Genomic DNA, 24,554 nt, shown 5'->3' with positions numbered 1-24,554 from the left:
ACAGTTTAATTTTTATGAATCTAATACGTCAGAGTCTTTTCAACTCTTCGAAACACTAAAGACAAGCAGAATTAACCCATGATAAAATGTATTACCACACATACCTTAACCTGTCATGTTAATTTATCACAATAGTATTAATAATACAAGTTTGACTCACTTTTAAATTATATCTATACTTTAAAAAGGATTTTTTTAAGGTTGCACAGTCACTTAAGCAATTAAAGGCTGCAGAGTGTTGTGGCTGGTTTAGGATACAGATTACATAATTGTTTACTCCTTGATTTGATGTAAAATAGAATTAATTATAATATGAATATAGTGAGCACATAATTGCATTTTTTGCTATTTTTGTTTTGTTTTGTTTTGTTTTTAAGATAGAGTCTCGCACTGTCGCCCAGGCTGGAGTGGTACAATGGCGTGATCTCGGCTCACTGCAATCTCCACCTCCTGGGTTCATGCCATTCTCCTGCCTCAGCCTCCTGAGTAGCTGGGATTACAGGTGCACACCACCACACCTGGCTGATATTTTGTATTTTTAGTAGAGATGGGGTTTCACTATGTTGGCCAGAGTGGTCTCGAACTCCTGACCTCGTGATCCACCTGCCTTGGCCTCCCAGAGTGCTGGGGATTACAGGCATAAGCCACCGCGCCCTGCCCTTTGCTGTTTTATTATTGGAAATTATTTTATTGTCACTGTTGAATATCAGTGTGTACTCATGGCTTCTCATAGAAATTATTTTTTCATTTTTATGTATACTTGTCTTTTTTCTTTTTCAGTGCTGAATTGTCCAACGTGGACAGTGGAAGCCCCTTTAAACTGATCCTCTGTTTGATTCCCGCCACCCCAGGCATATTTATGAATATTGTGCTTTCTGGCAACAATAAGCTGATCCAGGCTCTTTGCTCCAGAAATGCAGTCCCCTGCCTGCCAAGGAGTCCTGGGGTTTTTTTAGTGGAGAATAGCATTAGAAGGTCAATTCTGATCTTAAGGTTATCAGTAATGGATAATGTGACACAGCTGCTTTGACCACTGTAATAACAGATTAAAAAATTTTTTTAAAGACTATGACTTTATAGTGATGTTTCTAATTTAACTGTATGGAATATTAAAATATTTTAAATCAATGTTTTTATCATAGTAATATATAAATTTACAGGTCAACTAGTAATTTAAGGTCTATAACAAAAACAGTGGTCTCTAAGGAAAAAAACACACAAAAATCAAGTGGTCCCTGCCCCATAATAAAGGGAACTACTTTGAACATTTTAATCCATTTTTTGTAATACTTAACTCCGCGTGTCTGAATAATATGCCTTGATTTTTCCATTTTAGACAGCCATTGGCTGTCTGCTGTGAAATATCTCTTATATCAGACCCCCTTTAACACAGTGAGACATATACTCTTCCCCTTTCATTTTCTACATGTGCTTTTGGCACAGTTTGTGATCACACATTCAGAAGTTTGACATACCTGTGCAGCCTGTCTGTGTGACTTAGAACTTTTGTTCCTCTTCAAGAAGGGATGGGGAACCTTGACAAGAATCATCTCCTTGTCTCTGCTGCTTCCTCCCTAACTGCGGTAAAGGAGCAGAAAGGGGACAGGGACAGCAAGTCCTGAAACATGTTAGGCAGTCCTCACTGCACGGCTTCCACTAGAATCGTGTGTGGACTGGTTTAGCTGGTCCTATGAGATTTTTCTTCTTTTCCTTTCTTTTATTTTTTTGACTTTTATTCTCAAGGGAGGTGACCTATGAGTTTTTTTTAACTCTATCCTTTCTTATTCTAAACTCTAATTGTATTTAATTTGTATATTTTTTGGGTTTTTGTTTTTGTTTGTTGTTGTTGAGACAGAGTCTCGCTCTGTCACCAGGCTGGAGTGCAGTGGTGTGATCTCTGCTCACTGCAACCTCCACTTCCTGGCTTCAAGCAATTCTGCCTCAGCCTCCCGAGTAGCTGGGACTACAGGCACGGGCCATCACGCCCAGCTAATTTTTGTATTTTTGGTAGAAACGGAGTTTCACCACGTTGGCCAGGATGGTCTCGATCTCTTGGCCTGGTGATCCGCCTGCCTTGGCCTCCCAAAGTGTTGGGATTACAGGCATGAGCCACCGCGTCAAGCCTTTTTCTTTGTTTCGTTGTACTTAATTTATAGAAGGCAGATTATCCTTAAGGTTCGCTTAGGTATCCATGTTTGTGACATCCCTGCCTTGATGATCTGTTATTTTCTTGTGAACTTAATTATGGGACTTTTTTATTTTTCAAATAATTGGTAGAACTTGTTACTCATACAACCCCATCATCATTTCACTGAGTTACTTTTTTGTTGTTTTTATAATTTTTTTTTTTTATATATTAACCACACTTGTCAGTTTGGGAAAATAATTATTGTATACAAATGGAAAGTATTTGGAAATCACTCTTTAGTCTGATGTTTACCTTTTTTTTTTTTTTTTTTTGCAGATATATTTTTGCCATCATGGATCAGTTTGGAGATATATTAGAAGGTGAGGTCGACCATTCTTTCTTTGACAGTGACTTTGAAGAAGGAAAGAAATGTGAAACTAACTCAGTTTTTGACAAGCAAAATGATGACCTGAAGGAAAGAATAGATAAAGATACAAAAAATGTGAACTCGAACACTGGAATGCAAACAACAGAAAATTATCTTACTGAGAAGGGAAATGAAAGAAACCTGAAACTTCCCCCAGAACACCCTGTAGAGAACGATGTTACACAAACTGTAAGTTCTTTCTCATTGCCAGCCTCTTCAAGATCAAAAAAATTGTGTGATGTTACAACAGGACTTAAAATACATGTGTCCATTCCAAGTAGAATTCCCAAAATTGTAAAAGAAGGTGAAGATGATTACTACACAGATGGAGAGGAAAGCAGTGATGATGGGAAGAAATACCATGCCAAGTCCAAGTCCACCAAACCATCTACCAACGTTAAAAAAAGCATAAGGAAAAAGTATTGCAAAGTTAGCTCCTCTTCCTCCTCCTCTTTATCTTCCTCATCTTCAAGTTCAAGCACAGATTGTTTAGATGCAGGGTCTGATAGCCATCTATCTGATTCATCTCCATCATCCAAGAAACATGTATCTGGTGTAACCCTCCTGTCACCAAAACAGAAGTATAAATCAGAAATAAAATCGACAGAAACACAGCCTTCAAGTATGACACCAAAATGTGGCCACTACCCTGAGGAGTCTGAAGATACTGTGACCGACGTAAGTCCCTTATCAACTCCAGACATTAGCCCTCTTCAGTCTTTTGAACTGGGCATAGCAAATGATCAAAAAGTGAAAGTTGAAAAGCAAGAAAATGTGAGCCAAGAAATATATGAAGATGTTGAGGATTTGAAAAATAATTCAAAATATTTGAAATCAGCCAAAAAAGGGAAAGAAAAACATGAGCCTGGTCTGTCCTCAAAGTCGTCTTCAGTGTTAGACTCCAGTTTGGAGCACAGACATAAACAAAAAGTCTTACATGACACAATGGATCTGAACCATCTTTTGAAAGGTAATTTTCTTTTCCTCTTAAAGTATGTGTATTTACATATGGAGCATAAATATTAAATGCTATGAATTTGCATTGATTGTTCTAGTAGATTTTTTTTTTTTTTTTTTTTTGAGACGGAGTCTTGCTCTGTCACCCAGGCTGGAGTGCAGTGGCCGGATCTCAGCTCACTGCAAGCTCCACCTCCCGGGTTTAGGCCATTCTCCTGCCTCAGCCTCCCGAGTAGCTGGGATTACAGGCGCCCGCCACTTCGCCCGGCTAGTTTTTTGTATTTTTTAGTAGAGACGGGGTTTCACCGTGTTCGCCAGGATGGTCTCGATCTCCTGACCTCGTGATCCGCCAGTCTCGGCCTCCCAAAGTGCTGGGATTACAGGCTTGAGACACCACGCCCGGCCGATATTTTTTATTGTTGGGAATAATTGATATTATTAGTAACTTTACTAAATACTGTATTTTACCATAAAAATATCTGGAATATCATTTGTATTATTTGGTATAGTAGTTTGTATTTGTATAATACATATTTTATTTTAGTGCCTTACAAACTCACAATGCCTAAAGAAAACAGGTGGATAAGATAAATGAGAGAAGGGGAGCTAGATGTTTTTCTGCTTGCGATAGAGACACGGGCATGTTTCGCTTTCTTCTGCACGACAGGCAGCAGCGCTCAGGCTAACACCCGATGTGGTGTCCTCATATCAGGGACAGCGGCAAGAATGCTGGCAAATGAGAGAACTCAGAGCAAACTAAAGAGGACTCTTTAGACTTTTAAGTTAGAGGCTAAAGAGCATTACTTACAAATAATTACCAAATTGATGAAAAACATTAAGTTGCTTTAAGATATAAGGTATTTTTGAACTAGAATAGTCTTTTTGCTTTGTTTCTGTATCAATTTATTATTATTTATATTTAGTTTGAAAGTAACAATTTTCCAGTTCAAATAAAAGCAATTTCAAAGTTTTATCTTTGGACTAGTTAATAGAACTAATAACACTGGGTAGGTTTTAGGTCAGTTGATGATAAAGTTTTTAAATTGTAAATAGAATTCTCTTCCCTTGTTTGAAATGTTAAAGTCTGGCCGGGCGCGGTGGCTCAAGCCTGTAATCCCAGCACTTTGGGAGGCCGAGACGGGCGGATCACAAGGTCAGGAGATCGAGACCATCCTGGCTAACACGGCAAAACCCCGTCTCTACTAAAAACACACACAAAAAAAATTAGCCGGGCGAGGTGGCGGCGCCTGTGGTCCCAGCTGCTCGGGAGGCTGAGGCAGGAGAATGGCGGGAACCCGGGAGGCGGAGCTTGCAGTGAGCTGAGATCTGGCCACTGCACTCCAGCCTGGGCGACAGAGCGAGACTCCGTCTCAAAAAAAAAAATAATAAATAAAGAAATGTTAAAGTCTTTAGCTAGATAAATTACATATGGTAGCAATGTAAGGGCATAAATACCTTGTTAGTAGAACACGGTCAAATTGACAAAGTGTATTTAGGAGCAGTTCACACTTGATGTTCCCTCTTTTGTAGGTTTTGTTTTTTGTTTTTGAGACAAGGTCTTTGTCGTCCAGGCTGGAGTGAAGTCACATGACCACAGCTCACTGCAGCCTTGACCTCCTGGGCTTAAGTAATCCTCCTGCCTCAGCTTCCTGAGTACCTAGGACCACAGTCATGCCCCACCACACCTGGCTAATATTTTTTATTTTTGTAGAGATGAGGTTTTACTATGTTGCACAGGCTGCCTCGAACTCCTGGCCTCAAGCAAACCTCCTACCACAGCCTCCCAAAGGGCTGGGGTTATGGTGCATGCCACTGCATCTGGCACTTTTGTAGGCATTTTTTCCCCCTTTCTCTGATTGTACCTGTTGATTGTTTAGAGTCTCTGAAAAATCACACTCTTAGTGTTGGCCATCACCATCTAGTGGCTAAGCCTCCATCCCATAAATCTTTCCTGATAAACGCTTATTCAGCCTCTTAGAACTTTCAGCATTAAAGAGTTTTCTGTTCATGCCCTCAATTCCTCCCAAAAGAACTAAAGTGATCTTTTACAAAGTAAATTAAAAAAAAAAAAAAAGGAAATCGGTCCTACTAGTTTCCACTCTTCAGTGACTTACTCTTATATTAAAATAATACCTGGCCAGGAGCGGTGGCTCACACCTATAATCCCAGCACCTTTGGAGGTGGAGGTGGGCAGATCACTTGAGGTCAGGAGTTTGGGAGCAGCCTGGCCAACATGGCAAAACCCCATCTCTACAAATAATACAAAAAATTAGCCGAGCGTGGTGGCACACGCCTGTATTCTCAGGTACTCGGGAGGCTGAGGCATGAGAATTGCTTGAGCCTGGGAGGTGGAGGTTGCAGTAAGCTAAGATTGCACCACTGCACTCCAGCCTGGATGACAGAGCGAGACTCCCATCTCAAAAAAAAAAAAAAATGTATCTACGTGTGTATATATATATGAAGCCAGGCATAGCGGCACATGCCTATAATCCCAGCTACTTTGAAGGCTGAGGCCAGAGCCAGAGGGTCCCTTGAGTCCCACCTAGGCAACATAGTGAAACCCATATATTATTATTAAAATAATAATAATATCAGCCGGGCATGGTGCTCATGCCTGTAATCCCAGCACTTTGGGAGGCTGAGGCAGGCAGATCATGAGGTAAAGAAATCGAAACCATCCTGGCCAACCTGGTGAAACCCCGTCTCTACTAAAAATACAAAAATTAGCCAGGCGTGGTGGCGGGTGCCTATAGTCCCAGCTACTCAGGGGGCTGAGGCAGGAGAATAGCTTGAACCTGGGAGGCGAAGATTGCAGTGAGCAGAGATCGTACCACTGCACTGCACTAAGATCGTGTTGCACTCCAGCCTGGCAACAGAGCGAGACTCCGTCTCAAAAAAATGATAATAATATCTAAATTCCTTATTGTTGCCTAACAGACTCTCATCCCAGGCAGTGCATTAATATCACCTAGAGAACTCTTAAAACAAATATTGACGCCCAGGCTCTACCCACAGGGATTCCGATGCATTTGGTCTAGTATGCTGTTAAGATTGATGAGAACCGTTGCTCTACGTTGTATGGATATTGCTGGCCTTTTGGACCTGATGTCGTATTACTGTGCTCCAGTCACACTTGCTGTTGCTGCTACTGTTGTAAGGACACTCCAGGTTTTTTCCCAGTGGTGGGGCACTTGCATTGCCGCGGCCCTTTTTCTTTGCACAGGGCTCTGCTTCTACCTGTTTCTCAAGTCTCTCAGTTTATACACCATGCCTCACAGAGCCTTTTTCTAGGCATCTATCTTTGGGAGCTTTTACACACCTCTCTGTGTCGCAAAAGCGTGTTTCCCTCCATCGAGATAGTTACCGGACCCCGAAATCAGTGTAGTTTGTTTGCTCGTGTGTCCCATTGGAGTGAACGAAGGCAGGATCTTATTTCTTGTTGGAATTCCCAAATACAGGCACATAGTAGACAGTATTTGTGGACTGAAGGGACTGTCAGGAAGCAGCTTCTGTTGCTCAGCTCTGCTGGTTAGGAAATGTATTTCATATGTTTCGGGGAAATTTGCTTTTGTAACAGTTGCCCATTCCTGTTAAATTTGCCATCTGAAATACATAGAAAAAGTCTGGGCATCCTTCTGCATTACAATCTTTAAGAAGTTTGATGAATATTCTCCCCTGGGTAAAATCTCTAATTTTTAATCAAGCCATCTGGGGTAACAATTTTCACTTTTTTCTTCTAATTCTTATGGCCACTTCCCAGTCTGTGTGTTCATTAATTAAGCTAGAGCATACGATTCGCTAGGTGGATGCTTCATTGGGTTGATAGACAGCAGGCTGCAGCTGTCTCCTGCTGCTCTGGATTTCCAGCACCAACCTCAAGTGTGCTAACACAGCTTTTAAACATTTTGATCGTAGGACCCTTTTACATTCGGAAAAGTTATTGAGGATTCTGAAGAGCTTTTGTTTATATAGGCTATAGCTTATATCCATAAATATTTATCATATTAGAAATTAAACATTTTAAAAATAGTTGTTTAATAGTAGTAATAAACTCATTATATAGTTGCCATATAATGTAAGTAACATATGTCATGAAAAAGCTGTATGTCCAAAAAATCAGTGATTTTTGCTAATCACTAGTGTCTGGTTTAATAGAACATAGCTGGATTCTCAAATCACCTTCTGCTTATAATCTATTATAATCTATATATCATTGGCTGAAGGATATATAGAAAATCTGGCATATACAAAATGTGGTTCAGAAATGAAGGAGTATTTTAATAACCTTTTCCGTTAATTGTGGATTTTTTTTTATACCACAAGTCGTATTTTCTGTTTCCTTTTTTTTTTTTTTTTTTTTTTGAGACAGTCTCACTCTGTCGCCCAGGCTGCAGTGCAGTGGTGCGAGCTCGGCTCACTGCAACCTCTGCCTCCCAGGTTAAAGCGATTCTCCCACCTCAGCCTCCCGAGTAGCTGGGATTACAGCTGCCCTCCACCACACCCGGCTAATTTTTGTATTTTTAGTAGAGATGGGGTTTCACCATGTTGGTCAGGCTGGTCTGGAACTCCTGACCTCAGGTGATCTGCCTGCCTTGGCCTCTCAAAGTGCTGGGATTACATGTGTAAGCCACCTCGCCCAGCTCACAAGCAGTAGTTTCTTAGATGTTGCAATGTGAAATCTGAAATTAATCTCAATTAACTTTTAATTGTGAATTTCAGAGTCTGTTACATTAAAACATATTGATATTTCTCTTTTTTTTTTACTATTATACTTTAAGTTCTAGGGTACATGTGCATAATGTGCAGGTTTGTTACATATGTATACTTGTGCTATGTTGGTGTGCTGCACCCATCAACTCGTCAGCACCCATCAACTCGTCATTTACATCAGGTATAACTCCCAATGCAATCCCTCCCCCCTCCCCCCTCCCCATGATAGGCCCCAGTGTGTGATGTTCCCCTTCCCGAGTCCAAGTGATCTCATTGTTCAGTTCCCACCTATGAGTGAGAACATGCAGTGTTTGGTTTTCTGTTCTTGCGATAGTTTGCTGAGAATGATGGTTTCCAACTGCATCCATGTCCCTACAAAGGACACAAACTCATCCTTTTTTATGGCTGCATAGTATTCCATGGTGTATATGTGCCACATTTTCTTAATCCAGTCTGTCACTGATGGACACTTGGGTTGATTCCAAGTCTTTGCTATTGTGAATAGTGCTGCAATGAACATATGTGTGCATGTGTCTTTATAGCAGCATGATTTATAATCCTTTGGGTATATACCCAGTAATGGGATGGCTGGGTCATATGGTACATCTAGTTCTAGATCCTTGAGGAATTGCCATACTGTTTTCCATAATGGTTGAACTAGTTTACAATCCCACCAACAGTGTAAAAGTGTTCCTATTTCTCCACATCCTCTCCAGCACCTGTTGTTTCCTGACTTTTTAATGATTGCCATTCTAACTGGTGTGAGATGGTATCTCATTGTGGTTTTGATTTGCATTTCTCTGATGGCCAGTGATGACGAGCATTTTTTCATGTGTCTGTTGGCTGTATGCATGTCTTCTTTTGAGAAATGTCTGTTCATATCCTTTGCCCACTTTTTGATGGGGTTGTTTGTTTTTTTCTTGTAAATTTGTTTGAGTTCTTTGTAGGTTCTGGATATTAGCCCTTTGTCAGATGGGTAGATTGCAAAAATTTTCTCCCATTCTGTAGGTTGCCTGTTCACTCTGATGGTAGTTTCTTTTGCTGTGCAGAAGCTCTTTAGTTTAATTAGATCCCATTTGTCAATTTTGGCTTTTGTTGCCGTTGCTTTTGGTGTTTTAGACATGAAGTCCTTGGCCATGCCTATGTCCTGAATGGTATTACCTAGGTTTTCTTCTAGGGTTTTTATGGTATTAAGTCTAACATTTAAGTCTCTAATCCATCTTGAATTAATTTTCGTATAAGGAGTAAGGAAAGGATCCAGTTTCAGCTTTCTACTTATGGCTAGCCAATTTTTCCAGCACCATTTATTAAATAGGGAATCCTTTCCCCATTTCTTGTTTTTCTCAGGTTTGTCAAAGATCAGATGGCTGTAGATGTGTGGTATTATTTCTGAGGACTGTGTTCTGTTCCATTGGTCTAACATATTGATATTTCTTGATTGAGTTTTAATGTATATTTTACTTATGCATGGTTTTGTAATGTGACATATTGGGTATTTGAAAAATACTGTTTCACTGAGCTTACAAATGTTGGCAGGCCAGGCACAGTGGCTATGCCTGTCATCCCAGCACTTTGGGAGGCAGAGGTAGGCAGATCACTTGGGCCCAGGAGTTTGAGACCAGCCTGAGCAACATGATGAAACCCTGTCTCTACAAAAAATACAAAAATTACCTAGGCATGGTGGTGTATGATTCTGTAGTCTCAGCTACTGGGGGAGGTTGAGATAGGAGGATCACTTGAGCCAGGGAGTTGGAGGTTGCAGTGAACTGAGATCATGCTACTCCATTCCAACCTAGGAGACAGAGCAAGACACTGTCTCAAAAAAAAAAAAAGTTGGTAAATTTCAGAATACATTATATAGAAATCATAGTTGTTCATATCACTACCAGCCTCATCAGAAAGCTCTTGAGAAGCTGTCAAACTCATGGTGGCAGATACAAGTTTACCTAAAATACTATTTTTTGCTAAAAAGCTCAAATTTTATTATTGGTAACAAATACTATCAACTGTTTTCCTCGAAGTGATAGAGTTGTTCTTTTTTTTTTTTTTTTTTGAGACGGAGTCTTGCTCTGTCACCCAGGCTGGAGTGCAGTGGCCGGATCTCAGCTCACTGCAAGCTCCTCCTCTCGGGTTCACGCCATTCTCCTGCCTCAGCCTCCCGAGTAGCTGGGACTACAGGCACCCGCCACTTCGCCCGGCTAGTTTTTTGTATTTGTTAGTAGAGACGGGGTTTCACCGTGTTAGCCAGGATGGTCTCGATCTCCTGACCTCGTGATCCGCCCATCTCGGCCTCCCAAAGTGCTGGGATTACAGGCTTGAGCCACCGCGCCCGGCCCAGAGTTGTTCTTTAAGATTATATTTGTAATGCAAAAATTGGATAGTGGTTGAAATTAAATCATAAAATTTCATGAGATAATGCAGATTGTTCACTAATATTGTGTAATAACATATATCTTGATATATTTGGTTTTTTTCTTGTGCGTCAAACTTCTATTGCTGCATTGCTCTTCCTTCATAGTTCTTACTGTGATTTCTGTGTGTTGAACCCATTTCCCATTCAGAAAAAAAAGGTGCAGCTCACTGCCAGCACTCATTTCTTGGGGCAAATGGGAAATGTGTTAAAAAGTAGCAGCCTATTGTTTGCCATTAAAAAATATTGTTCTTATAAGATTAGGTTAAAAAATGGATTGAAGAGAGAAATGTTCTAGAAGATAAATTAAAATGTTTAATATGTCTAGTGGGCTTTATTTTTTAAATATGGGCTTGTTTGACTAAATCATAATTTTTATTTTTAAGGGGACACTTCCATTTTTTAAAATGTTGTAAGTACTATTTGATCCCACAGATTATAAACCCCACTGTACCCTAGGAAAGAGCATAAAAAACGAGCATACAAAAGGAAGGTATTGTTTCAGCCAATCAAAAAAAGCTTCTTACAGGAAGGAAACACTGGACTCTTAGAATTGTCAAGTTTTAAAAAACCGTCTAATAGAAAATAGTCTGATTTCTGGGCTTTTTGTTCAGGGTCATCAGTGATTATCCAGGATTTTGAATACAAGAAAGAAATTCTGAATGAAACAATGTTTCTCATATAACAGGCCGCCCAAAGATAGAATAGGCTTCAGGGTTGACTGAGTGGCTCAAAACGTCATCAGGGACCTACTTTCTAGCACTGTTCCTCCAGCCCTGGTGTTGGCTTCATTCTCAGGCTGCTAGGAGATGTCTGCAGCTGTTCTCAGTGTCCGCCTTCAGACACCGCAGTGTCCGCCTTCAGACACCGCAGTGTCCGCCTTCAGACACCGCAGTGTCCGCCTTCAGACACCGCAGTGTCCGCCTTCAGACACAGCAGTGTCCCGAGGAAGAGACGTTGTCTCTTCTCTGACTCTCGGAATGGAGAAAACTTCTTAAAGAAATGTGGCCCAGTTAGCTTCCACTTAGGTCTCCTTGTCCAGAACTGGTTACACTTCCATTCCCGAACCAGTCGTTGGTAGGGAAATGGGATTATCCGGGGCCAAGCAGGCTCATCCTGGAAGCCAGGGATCTGTGAAGTAGGAGGAAAATAGATGTACAGTAATTGGGCAGCCAACTTTGTCCAACAGAGCTTCTCAAACTTCAGTATGCAGACGGTTAAGCCAGGGATACTGTTAAAATGCAGATTCAGGTTCAGTAAAACTAAGGTAAGAGCTAAATCGGCATTTCTAACCAGCTCCTGCTGGTGATACCCGTGCTGCAGATCTAGGGACCTTGGACTGAATATCGAGACAGTCAGTAAACTATTTGGTTCTATTGAAAATAAAGCATTCTTCACTCTTCCTATCTAACCCATTTCTGAAACTTAATTGGATATAGAGAACCTAAATCTTTTTAACTTTTAAATAAGAATCCTACCCCAAACTCTGAACAGTTCCCCAGTTATAATTAAATTGAAATACTGTTGAAAAACATTGAACACAGATGCTGAGCTAAAATGTAGAAGGGAAGCTTTATTCATAGTAGTGCATAGAAGAGATTTGCCAGCAGGTGGCGCTCGGGGCTTTTTAAGGCACGGGAACAAACATGGCATTTTGCCAGTTGGTACATCTGTTATTGGAGTCCATAACATAAAAATCCACCAAGGATTCTTTATAATAATAAAGCATTTTAAACACTAATTATGACTTTGTCAGTCTATTACATAAGGTATGGCCATCATTTTTCAAAATTATTCATGCTCGATTTACACAGTGAAGCATTTCAGATCTAAAATTCTTTTCCTATGTTTTCTTTATTTTCCACCGTATAACTGCAACTGTGGTCACGGTAGGTGGATATGTATGCAGAGCCAGGCTTGTGCCTTTTCTGCATTCATCTCTAAATATACTTTATCACTTCTAACTTCTACTAACTAAGCTTTTCTAGGCTGCTTTGGTTTACCTGATTTCTTCACTGCCTTTTCCACTTCCTGGAACGTAAATCCACTTAGTGTGGGGAGGATAATGGTGAAGACGACACGTGAGCCTGTCAGAGCACGGCTGAGGCAGGAATGCAGCATACTCTCTGCATCTTTTCAGTTTAAACATTTTCACGGACTTCAGTACAGAGGTTCGGTAAACCAGTTTACTGCTAGTGAATACTGAGTAAAAAATTTGCAAATTAACAGCCATATTAGGTGAGCGTTCAGACAATGAAGGATACCTATAGCCAACCACATCAACATTTATTGGTTTAAAAGAACTTTTTTTTTTTTTTTTTGAGGCAGAGTCTCGCTCTGTCACCCAGGCTTGAGTGCAGTGGCGCAATCTAGGCTCACTGCAGCCTCCACCTCCCGGGTTCAAGCGATTCTCCTGCCTCAGCCTCCTGAGTTGCTGGGATTACAGGCACGTACCACCACGCCCAGCTAATTTTTGTATTTTTAGTAGAGATGGAGTTTCATCTTATTGGCCAGGCTGGTCGTGAACTCCTGACCTCAGGTGATCCGCCTGTCTTAGCCTCCCAAAGTGTTGGGATTACAGGTGTGAGCCACCACGCCCAGCCCTTTTGTTGTTTATGAAATAGAAATTTGAACTATAAAATATTAAACCTATGAAACAAAGATTAATAAAAGAATGTAAAATTAAATCTGCCAGTATAGGGCATGGAATGATGAACAGTATTGAACCAAGGTAAAGACAGTTTTGAAAGTGGAATAAAATTTAGGCTTCTTGGTGTTAGCGACGTGATCACAAACAAGCCAGCAACTGTTCTGAGCTTCAGACACTCTATTTGTGGGAGGAGATTGTTGATACATGTTGCTAGGGTCCATTCTAACTTCAGAGTTCTTCAGGTTCTGTGAGAAATAGTGGAAGAAGGGAAGATCGTTGCAGACTGGCAGTATTAGATACCGGACTTTAAAGTGGATCTTGAAAGATTAGTCGAATTTCTGAATATTCAACCTCAAAGCTCAAGGGTGGCTGAGTTGGGGAATTTTCCACCTCCGTGCAAAGCTGCCTTTGCTATGTAAATGTCAAAAAATGGTTGGAATTAGATCTTTGATCTTGAGCTGTAAATCCCTGAATAGGCAGAGAGGGCATTAAACAAATGGAGTAGTAAACAGAAGTTTAGACATCAAGTTATGGCATGAATCTCACCTATTTGGAGAGCACTGAAGAAGTTGACCACACTAGATTCGAAGGTATGTTTCCTATTTTGTGTAGGTAAAATTAGGTCTCTTTAAAAAGAATCTGAAACAGCAAAATTTAAAACATTTTAGAAATACGTTACCTCAAAATCTACTGTATAAACTATGAAATAATCACTACAGGATGTATTTTGAGAAGAAAAATAAATATAAGAAATGGGATTAAAGAAGCATTGGTGAGCAAAGAAACTGGTTAAATTTTTTGCTAAAATGATACCAATGTGTGAGGGATTGAAGTGCCTTGTTTGAGGGGAAGATACAGACCCTGTTATGCTCTGTAAGAAAGGAGATGCCCATACTGAGATTAGCTATCAGCACGTCCTGCCTGGCAGCACATTTTATCCTTTCTTCCTGGCAAACTGCAGGAAATCTCAATACCCCCAACACACTACCAAGTATTGCCAAACATTTAAGAAAAGCAAAAGCCAACAGAGAGGCACCAGACTCATAGCTGAAGAGTGTAATACTTCAGAGTCTTAAAAGAGCAAGCTTGATGATTTTAGGATCTTCGAGGACAAAACTGTTTTCACTAACAAGACTATCCCGGCTGGCACGGTGGCTCATCCCTGTAATCCCAGCACTTTGGGAGGTGAGGTGGGAGGATCACCTGAGGTCGGGAGTTCGAGACCAGGCTGACCAACATGGAGAAACCCCGTCTCTACTAAAAATACAAAATTAGCTGGGCGTGGTGGCACATGCTTGTAATCCCAGCTACTAGGGAGGCTGAGGCAGGAGAATCGCTTGAACCTGGGAAGCAGAGGTTGCAGTGAGCTGAGATCACACCATTGCACTCCAGCCTGGGCAACAACAGCAAAACTCTGTCTCAAAAAAAAAAAAAAAAAAAAAAAAAAAAGACTATGACTATGCCTTAATTTGCTTTTTATATATTTATTAATATTTATTTTTATTTTTTTGAGACAGAGTCTCACTCTGTTGCGCAGGCTGGAGTGCAGTAGTGTGATCTCTGCTCACTGCAACCTCCACCTCCCGGGTTCAAGCAATTCTCATGCCTCAGCCTCCCCAGTAACTGGGATTACAGGCATGTGCCACCATGCCTAGCTAATTTTTGTATTTTTGTAGTATCTTTGTCTGCAGACAAAAGTCTGCAGAGACAAGGTTTTAAGCCAGGCATTAAAGACTTGCAAAACCATTAAACTCTGCCACTCGCTGGCTTTTAAAAATAAAAATGTTATGTTCACATATAATTGGTTTATTATTTTTAGAGGAATTAATAGCTTTAAAACACTTAATTTCTAGCATGGTAACTATTAGTAAATGTAACCCACATACACATTCTTTGGGGTCCTCAGTCTTTAGGAGGGTGTTAAGGGGTCCTGAGGTCTAGGGGAATGGAATTAGAATAGGTGATCAGACTATTCATAATGCTGCAAACTTTTGGAGGAAATCTTAGAGAAAAAATTTTTAAACTCAGTCAGTCTTCCAAAATAGAAAAGAATGAGAAAAAACAGTAACAAAACTTTGGTTAAAGATCACAGAAAAAGAGTGCAAACAATGCAAGTGGGTGGCTGGGTGATTTTAACTTATCAGAAGATACTATCAGAGCACATTAAAAAAACCCAGAAGTATTAGCCTTAAAAATGAAGGAAATTCTGACATAATGCTACATGGGTGAACCTTGAGGACATGATGCTGAGTGAAATAAGGCAGTCTCAAAAAGACAAATGCTGTATGATTATATCAGATGCTTGGAGTGGTTGAAATTATAGAGACAAAGAATGGTGGCTTCCAGAGGCTAAGGGAAGGGAGCAATGGGGAGTTAGTGTTTAATGGATACAGAATTTGTTTTACACAATGGAAGGAGTTTTGGAAATGGTTGGTGGTGATGGTTACACAATATGAATATATTCATTACCACTGAACTGTATACTTACAAATGGTTAATGTGGTAAATTTTGTGTTCCATGTATTTTGCCACAATAAAAAAATAAAACACTAGCCCTGTCTGATAGGGTTTCTGTTATGCTAAATATGAGTGCTCAATATATGCCAACAGAATTGGGAAAAAAGTAAACAAAATTCAGCCTAAAAAAGTATTTAAAATAGTATAGGAAGAATGAAAATAAGGGCTAGAAAAATATATGCCAGGCATATCTCCTTTAACAAGGAGAAAATAAAACTTACCAATCTATTAATATACAAAATAGAACTCAAGATGTGAAAATCACTAAAAGAGATAGAGAAGGGTGTTTTACATTAGTAAATGGTCAAATACACCAAAAAGATAAAAGTCATTGATTTGAAATGTGTGATAAAGGCAAAACAGAACTAGAAAATAACATTTGGGAAGCCACATCACCATGGAAGCATTGATAATCAATTTTAACCAGTAACAACAAAAACTTGCATCTGCTCGTGGGATGCTCTTGGCCACAGGTATTTTGTCACACAATGATTTTTTAAAAGTGATGAACTAATCAGTTACTACTGCTACATGACAGATTACCCCAACACTTAGGGAATAGAGAGACCCAAAGGTAGAGGTGATTCAGTGACCAGGACTACAGTCAACCAGGTGCTGTGTACTCACATCAGGTGCCTGGGCTTGGTACAACCTGAAGACCAGAACCCAAGGGCCCACATGGGGTTCTGCATGTGGCCTGGCTCCTCATGTGTCAGCCTTAGGGTAGTTGGACTTCTTTCATGGTGGCTCAGGATTCTAAGCACGTGTGTTCCAGGAAACAAGGCAGAAACCTCACTGCCTTTTATGACCTAGCCTCAAAAGTCACATAGCATCATTTCTTTCATGCTCTATTGGTTGAAATGGTCATAAACCCTCCCAGATTTAACGCAAAAGGGCATAAACCCCTACTTCTTAATGGGAGGAGTGTCAAATACTGTAAATTATAATAATCCCTAATTTAAATATTTGATATTTTAAAATCTCTTCAGTCCAACTTCTGGCCACAGATTTATTAACATTCTTCCCATATGCAAAAATGCATTCGCCCTTTCCACAGATGCGCCTACCTGGAGATCTGGGATGTAAATCATGTCTCCAGCTGCAGCTGAGATTCCTCAGATGTGGTTTCTTAGCTACAGCTCTTTGAGTACTTTGAGAATCTCCTGGGAAAGGCTAGGGATGAGGCACAGTTTTACTTTTAAACCCCGTAAGTCTTGGCTCTTTTATATTCTTTGTAAATTTTGTTTGAAAACTGGCCAGTTCTTTTATTATTTTTTTAGTTCACCTCTCTTTGTCCGTTCTTATTGTGGGTAAAGTAGACCACTGGTACCTTCAGCATTCTGCTTGGAGCTCTGCTCGGCCAGATCTACCAGTGCAGTTGTTAGTTTTTCCATTTCCCTTAACACAAGCACAGTGTTGCTAAACATTTTGCCATTTCATCGTCTGAGACTTCATCAACAGCCTTCTCTAGGCCCTTGCAGCTGTGCTGGCCACCAGGTCCCAAAGCAGGTCCCGAAGCTGGTACTAAGTTTGTTCCAGGAGCACCTCATTTCCTGTGCCATGGTTAGGCACTTTGATCCTGGCCTTTGAGTCTTTGCAGGCTGCTGCTTCACACAACTAAGTTTTGTGGTGATGTGTTAGCAGAGCAGCAGTAACTAATATAAAACAGAGAACATTTCCATCATCCTAGAAAATGTGCTTCATGCCACCCTTTGATCAAAACCCACCCTTCAGCCTGGTGCAGTGGCTCATGTCTGTAATCCCAGCACTTTGCGGGGTCGAGGTGGGTGGATCACCTGAGGTCAGTAGTTCAAGACCAGTCTGGCCAACATGATGAAGCTCCCATCTCTACTAAAAATACAAAAATTAGCCGGGCTTGGTGGCGGATGCCTCTAATCCCAGCTACTCAGGAGGCTGAGGGACAGAGCAAGACCCTGTCTCAAAAAAAAAAAAAAAAAAAAACAACATTAGAGAAAAATAGCTTACTATTAATTTCCTTTAGAATTGAATTTTAAAGGGCTTATAGATAAATTAATCTAGAAGTCTTGCTCTACAAAAGGAACCTGGTGAGCATAAAATACTAAGCTACGTCTAATTTTTTTCTGACAAAGTTGTAATCCAGATGTCATTAGTATTATTTCATACATACTTTTTCATGTATGAATACATATTTTTAAGGGTTAAAGCATGTACCACCGGGCCAGGCACAGTGGCTCACGCCTGCAATCCCAGCACTTTGGGAGGCTGAGGTGGATGGTTCACCTGAGGTCAGGAGTTCAAGACCAGCCTGGCCAACATGGTAAAACCCCATCCTTACTAAAAATACAAAAATTAGCCGGGCGTGGTGGCAGATGCCTGTAATCCCAGCTACTCTGGAGGCTGAGGCAGGAGAATCGTTTGAACCCAGGAGGGGGAGGTTGCAGTGAGCTGAGATTGCGCCGTTGCCCTCCAGCCTGGGCAACAAGAGGGAAACTCTGTCTCAAAAGAAAGGGGAGGAGGAAGAAAAAGCATGTACCACATACTTACTTTGACCATTTTCTCTTTTTTTTGTTCTTTTCTGTAGCTTTTCTGCAATTAGATAAAAAAGGACCACAAAAGCATCACTTTGATCAACCTTCAGTAGCACCTGGGAAAAACTACTCTTTCACAAGAGAAGAGGTGAGACAGATCGATCGGGAAAATCAGAGGCTTTTGAAAGAACTGTCAAGACAGGCGGAAAAGCCAGGAAGCAAAAGTACAATTCCTAGATCAACTGATCATCCCCCAAAGTTATATCACAGTGCTCTCAACAGACAGAGGGAACAACAAAGGATTGAGAGAGAAAACTTGGTAAGTAACTAAAATAGTCATCAAAGAAAATGTGTTTGCACTGGTTTGTACGTCCAGCTTACAGGAAACCTAAATACAGCCAAATATTCAAACTTCATTACATTAAGAGCAGGTACAGTATGTGTGGTATGAAACATATGATGTGCTGTAAGTCTGGAAGATACAATATGTATTTTTATCCAGGAAACTATATATTAAGAGACCACTGGCCAGATGCAGACCTATAGAATTATAGGTCACACCTATAATTCTAGCACTCTGGGAGGCTGAGGTGGGCAGCTTGCTTAAGGCAAGGAGTTTGAAACCAGATTGTGCAATCTGGCAAAACCCCAGCTCTACCAAAAATGCAGAAATTAACTGGGCATGGTGGCACACACCCGTGATCCCAGATACTTGGGAGGCTGAGGTGGGAGGAGCATCTGAACCCGACTGGCATAGGTTACAGGGAGCCGAGATTCTACCACTGGACTCCAGCCTGGGCAACAGAGCCAGACTCCATCTCAAAAAAAGAAAAAAAACAAAAAAAATAAAAGAGAGAGAAGGAGACCATTAAAGGAAAATACTGAAAGTTCCATTATTTATTTGCCTAGATCAGTTAAATCACTACAGTGGAACAGGAAGTGGTATCCAAGGGTCAGATACAGTGTTTCTTCTGTGAAGTATTCAGTCACTAGTGAAATCTCTTTTACTTTATTGTGTCCCAGAAAGCTAAAATAAATTTTGTATCACTTATTTTAAAGGATCAGTGTATCTCCAATAGGCCAAATTGTTAGTCTGCTACTTAAATGTATGAAACATTGATTGTTACAAATCATATAGTTTGATATTCTAAGAAAATAAAAATGGGAACTGTTGAAAATCTTCACATTTAAAACTATTATAGCATATTTTCTTCATAAGATTTAGTTTATAATAATTGCTGATACTTACTGAGCTTTTACTAAACACTAGAGATTGTTTTCTGAGTATCTTCCAAGTATTAACTTACTGAATCCTGACAACAATTCTCTGAAGTAGGTAACTATTTTTATCCACATCTTACGATGAAAAAACTGAGCTCATACAGGTTAAATATTTAGCACAGAGCTACTAAGTATGCTGCTGAGCCAAGATTTTAAACCTGGGTAGTCTCTTAAACTAGAATTAGACCCTTAATGAACACATAAACTCTGAGCTAAAATAATTTAGAAAGCTATTAAAATTATTAAGACGATTTTCAAAATTAACCCTCCTTATGTGTCATTACCAGTGTTTTCCTACGTAACCATATGCTTACCTAAACTTGTAACAACTCCTTTGTACATTTCTTTATTACCATACTAACCCCAAGATTTGGGAAGCTAGGATTACTATTTATAAAAACTAGTAGTCTTGAACCCTTCAAGAGGATTACCCTGCACGTGGCAAGGAACAGATAACTAAGCTAGGTGAAATGAGGTTGGTGGGAGCTGAGATAGGTGATAGCGTTCCACACATCACCTTCGCAATATTCAAGATTCATTCATGTTTCATGGAAATTTGAAATTCCCATATGTCGCAAACATTTGGGATTACTTCCTTTGTTTTCACTCTCGCACCTGTCTCTGGGCTGATCTCATTTAATCAACAATTACATTGTGCATACTATTTTACAAGTGTTAGGCGTTTCAGGCAAATCCTGATAGCAATCTTACGGTTACTGTAGTTACAGAAGAGTAAAAGAGACACTGGGTGGGGCACAGGAACTTACTCAGGGTCACACAGCTAGCAAGTGTCAGAGCCCAGGTGCAAATCCAGGTTGCCTAGCTTTGGGGTTACCTTTTTTTATTAACCAGCTTTATTGAGATAATTCACAGACTATTACCCATTTAAAGTATACACATTCAATGATTTTGGGTATATTATTAAGTTGTAGTAATGTATATATAACTTAAAATTTGCCATTTTAACAATTTTTAAGTGTATAATTCAGTGGCATTAAGAATATCCACAGTGTTGGGCAACTGTCACTTTAACAATTTTTAAGTGTATAATTCAGTGGCATTAAGCGTATCCACAGTGTTGGGCAACTGTCACTACCATCTATTTCTAAAGCGTTTTCATCACTTCATACAGATGCTGTGCTTATTAAACAGCTCTCCTTTCCCCACCCGCTTATCATCTGAGGGTGTCTAGTCTACTTTCTGTCTCTATGAATTTGGCTATTCTAAATATTTCATATGAGTTAGGACCATATCTGGTTTATTTCACTTAAAATGTTTTCACGTTTCATCTATATTGTAGCATGTGTCAGAACCTAATTCCTTTTTATGGCTGAATACTATTCCATTGTAGGTGTAGACCTAAGCTACAGTGAATAATACTGAAGTGAATATTGGCAACTATCTGTTCATGTCCCTGCTTTTAGTTCCTTAGGGTGTACACATAGAGTAGAATTCCTGGGTCATATGGTAATTTTGTTTAGCTTTTTAAGGAACCTGAGTTTACTTTTTTTTTTTTTAGAGATGGAGTCTCACTCGTTGCCAGGCTGGAGTGCAGTGGCGCGATCTCAGCTCACTGCAACCTCTACCTCCCAGGTTCAAGCGATTCTTCTGCCTCAGCCTCCTGAGTAGCTGGGACTGCAGGCACATGCCACCACACCAGGCTAATTTTTTGTATTTTTAGTAGAGATGGGGTTTCACCGTGTTAGCCAGGATGGTCTCAATCTCCTGACTACATGATCCTCCTCTGCCTCCCAAAGTGCTTCGATTACAGGCGTGAGCCACTCCACCCACTGACTTTGGTTATTTTTCTATTTAAAAAATCCTATTAGTCCAGGCCTGATGACTCATGCCTGTAATATAAATATAACTATTTATATTGAGCCTGTTTGACAGTCTTAAATATTACCTTCCTGACCAGAAGTATGGTCTTAACCATACTTTAAGCCTTCTCATACTCAACCTTAAAAAAAAAAAGAGCCACATTCACTCTTTAAGTGTGAGCTGATACTTTTTTTTTTTTTTTTTTTTGGAGAGATGAGATCTCACTTTGTTGCCCAGACTGGTCTCAGACTCCTGACCTCAGGCAATCCTTCCGCCTTAGCCTCCTAAAGTGCTGGGATTACAGGCGTGAGCTACTGCACCCGGGCTGATAAACTTTTAATCTGTTTGCTAAACTGTTAATATTTAAAATATACATGCATGTGTTCAGCACACACAGACACACTTTTGTAGTTATTTCTGTGTTAGATATACTGCAAAACAGAATTCATTCCTTTATATTTTTTATGATTTATATTCCTTCATTTGCTCTATCTCCAGTGACAGAGAACAATTCAGGTGGCTAACAGACATGATGACTAAAGCATTTCTGTTCTGGCACTCTTACATCAGTGTGTTAGCAATTCAGAGGCTATTTAGATGGAAATAATCCCAGACAAAGAAGTAGCGTTGTGCAGAAAAGATAGAGAAGGAAGGCAACGATTGTATAAAACTGACTTCTGTGCTCTACAGTTAAAAGCATACTGTTCATCTGTCCTTCTGATGAGGTTCAAGATCATCATTATTTGTTTCAATAGGTAGATACTATCCTTCCTCTCATTAAACATTGCATCCAAACAAAAATTAAGGTAATAAAAATTATTCTAGCTTATTAGCCTAGCTTATTAGCAAATTTTGAATTCAGAGAAATGAAAATTTTATCCAATAGAGAGTGTTTTTATCCAGTAGATAACTTTATCAGTAGAAAGCCTCAATGATCATTATAATTTAAATAATATTAGAATTTTATTACTTGTAAAAAGGGGAGTAATTTTTTAATTCATGAATTCTGAAATATTATTTTTAGCCAGGTACAGTGGCTTACGCCTGTAATCCCAGCATTTTGGGAGGCCAGGGCTGGAGGGTTGCCTGAGCCCAGAAATTCAAGACCAGCATGGTCAACGTTGTGAGATTCCATCTCTACAAAAAATAAAAAATTAGCCAGGCGTGGTGGCGCATGGCTGTAATCCCAGCTGCTCCGGAAGCTGAGGAGGAGGATCACTTGGTCCTGGGAGGTCAAGGCTGCAGAGAGCCATAATCACTCCACCTCCACCTCCTGCGTTCAAGTGATCCTTCAGCCTGGGTGACAGAGCAAGACCCTATCTCAAAAAAAAAGAAAGGAAGATTCTTGTTGAACCATATCTCTTTCTTTTCATTTGAACTTTTTTCCAAAAGAGCACAAGAACAATCTTAGCAGAAGGAGAGGTGGTTAAAGATACTTGGTTTATGGTTTCACTTTACCCTTTAAGAAGAAGTGAGATTATTTCATTCTTTTGAATGCGTGTCAGTTTCCTCAGGTGTGAAAGAATGTTGAGGGGAGAGAAGTAATTCAAGCAAAGTTATGGAGGAAGTAAGATTCCTAGAGGAATGTAGTATCAGGGTTGGAGCCTAAAGTTAACTAAATGGAGTTAACTTACTTTTTTTTTTTTACTTTCTAAGATTATGTTTGTAAATAAAATAGTCCTTAGTTATTTTGTTGCTCTTGTTTTGGGGGGAGTTTTTTGTTGGCTTTTGGAGATGTTACCCAGGCTGAATTCCTGGGCTTAAGTGATCCTCCCAGCTCAGCCTCCTGAGTAGCTGGGACTACAAGCGTGTAACACCCCGCCTAGCTTATTAGCAAATTTTAAATTCAGGGGAATGAAAATAAATAGACAATATCGTCTAGCCCATCTTTTCATGTACAAAAATTTAAACGAACAAATAAATAATGTATTAATGATTTCTGCAGCTGTTAGCATAAGTTTTCCAGTTAGGAGTTCTTGTGTGTTTTATTTTATTTTATTTTAAAAATAAAAGGCATGTATGAATTTAGAAACTTAAAGCAGTTCTTTTTCTTTTTTTTTTTTTTTTGAGACAAGGTCTCGCTTTGTCACCCAGGCTGGAGTACAGTGGCACAATCTTGGCTCACTACAACCTCTGCCTTGCGAGTTCAAGCTATTCTCCTGCCTCAGCGCCCTGAGTAGCTGAGATCACAGGCATGTGCCACCACCCCTGGCTAGTTTTTGTATTTTTAGTAGAGACAGAGTTTCACCATGTTGGCCAGACTGGTCTCAAACTCCTGACCTCAGGTGATCTACTGGCCTCAGCATCTCAAAGTGCTGGGGTTACAGGCGTGAGCCACCACACCTGGCCTAAGGCAGTTCTTTAAAACATTCAATGAAAAATAGCCCAGGGCCGGTAGATCACCTGAGGTCAGGAATTTGAGACCAGCCTGGGCAACATGGTGAAACCCATCTCTACTAAAAATACAAAAAATTAGCCAGGCGTGTTTAGTGGGTGCCTGTAATCCCAGGGCTCCTGTAATCCCACCTACTCAGGAGGCTGAGGCAGGAGAATCACTTGAACCTGGGAAGCAGAGGTTGCAGTGAGCCAAGATACTCTCCTGGGCAACAAGAGCAAAACTCCATCTCAATAAATAAATAGATAAATAATAAATAATAAAATTCTCCTCTTCTGTGCTTTGCCTGCTAGTATACAGGAGTAACTTTATTTTATTTATTTATTTATATGATCTCACTCTGTCACCCAGGCTGGCGTGCAGTGATGTGATCTTGGCTCCTTGCAACCTCCACCTCCTGGGTTCAAGTGATTCTCCTGCCTCAGCCTCCTGAGTAGCTGGGACTACAGGCTTACGCCACCACACCCAGCTAATTTTTGTATTTTTAGTGGAGATGGTATTGCCATGTTAGCCAGGCTGGTCTCAAACTCCTGACCTCAAGTGATCCATGCGCCTCAGCTTCCCAAAGTGCAAGGATTACAGGCGTGAGCCACTGTGCCTGGCCTATAGGAGTAACTTCAGAATAAGAATACTATAGGAGTATTCTTATACAGAATAATTAAAGGGAGATTGTGATAAATTGTCACAAAAATGAAGATTTATAGCAAGTCTCATACCTACTATGAATATTAATCTACTGATTAACAGT

At 40.1% G+C, this 24,554-nt stretch overlaps 1 protein-coding gene and 1 long non-coding RNA gene across 9 annotated transcripts in view; one reads left to right on the top strand and one right to left on the bottom strand.

Moving 5' to 3' along the window:
- The window catches only part of CFAP97 (cilia and flagella associated protein 97), a 48,001-nt gene that overhangs the window by 15,328 nt on the left and 8,119 nt on the right, over window positions 1-24,554 (top strand). For all 8 annotated transcript variants that reach the window (XM_065545751.2, XM_065545750.2, XM_045391910.3 and 5 more), the window contains exons 2-3: window positions 2,465-3,525; window positions 18,363-18,628. In XM_065545751.2, the coding sequence (XP_065401823.1) occupies window positions 2,481-3,525; window positions 18,363-18,628 (1,311 nt within the window). In that variant the 5' untranslated portion in view covers window positions 2,465-2,480. The remainder of the gene's footprint in view (window positions 1-2,464; window positions 3,526-18,362; window positions 18,629-24,554) is intronic.
- LOC135971048 (uncharacterized) lies at window positions 10,252-14,733 on the bottom strand. Its single transcript, XR_010587108.2, has 2 exons — window positions 12,636-14,733; window positions 10,252-11,763 (listed from the first exon to the last, which is right to left on the bottom strand). It is a non-coding gene; the product is annotated as an uncharacterized lncRNA (long non-coding RNA).

The sequence above is a fragment of the Macaca fascicularis genome, chromosome 5 (assembly GCF_037993035.2).
Source record: "Macaca fascicularis isolate 582-1 chromosome 5, T2T-MFA8v1.1".
In the NCBI taxonomy this organism is placed as follows: domain Eukaryota; kingdom Metazoa; phylum Chordata; class Mammalia; order Primates; family Cercopithecidae; genus Macaca; species Macaca fascicularis.
The sequence above is the reverse complement of the archived record's forward strand: the minus strand, read 5'-3'. Positions and strand labels throughout refer to the sequence as shown.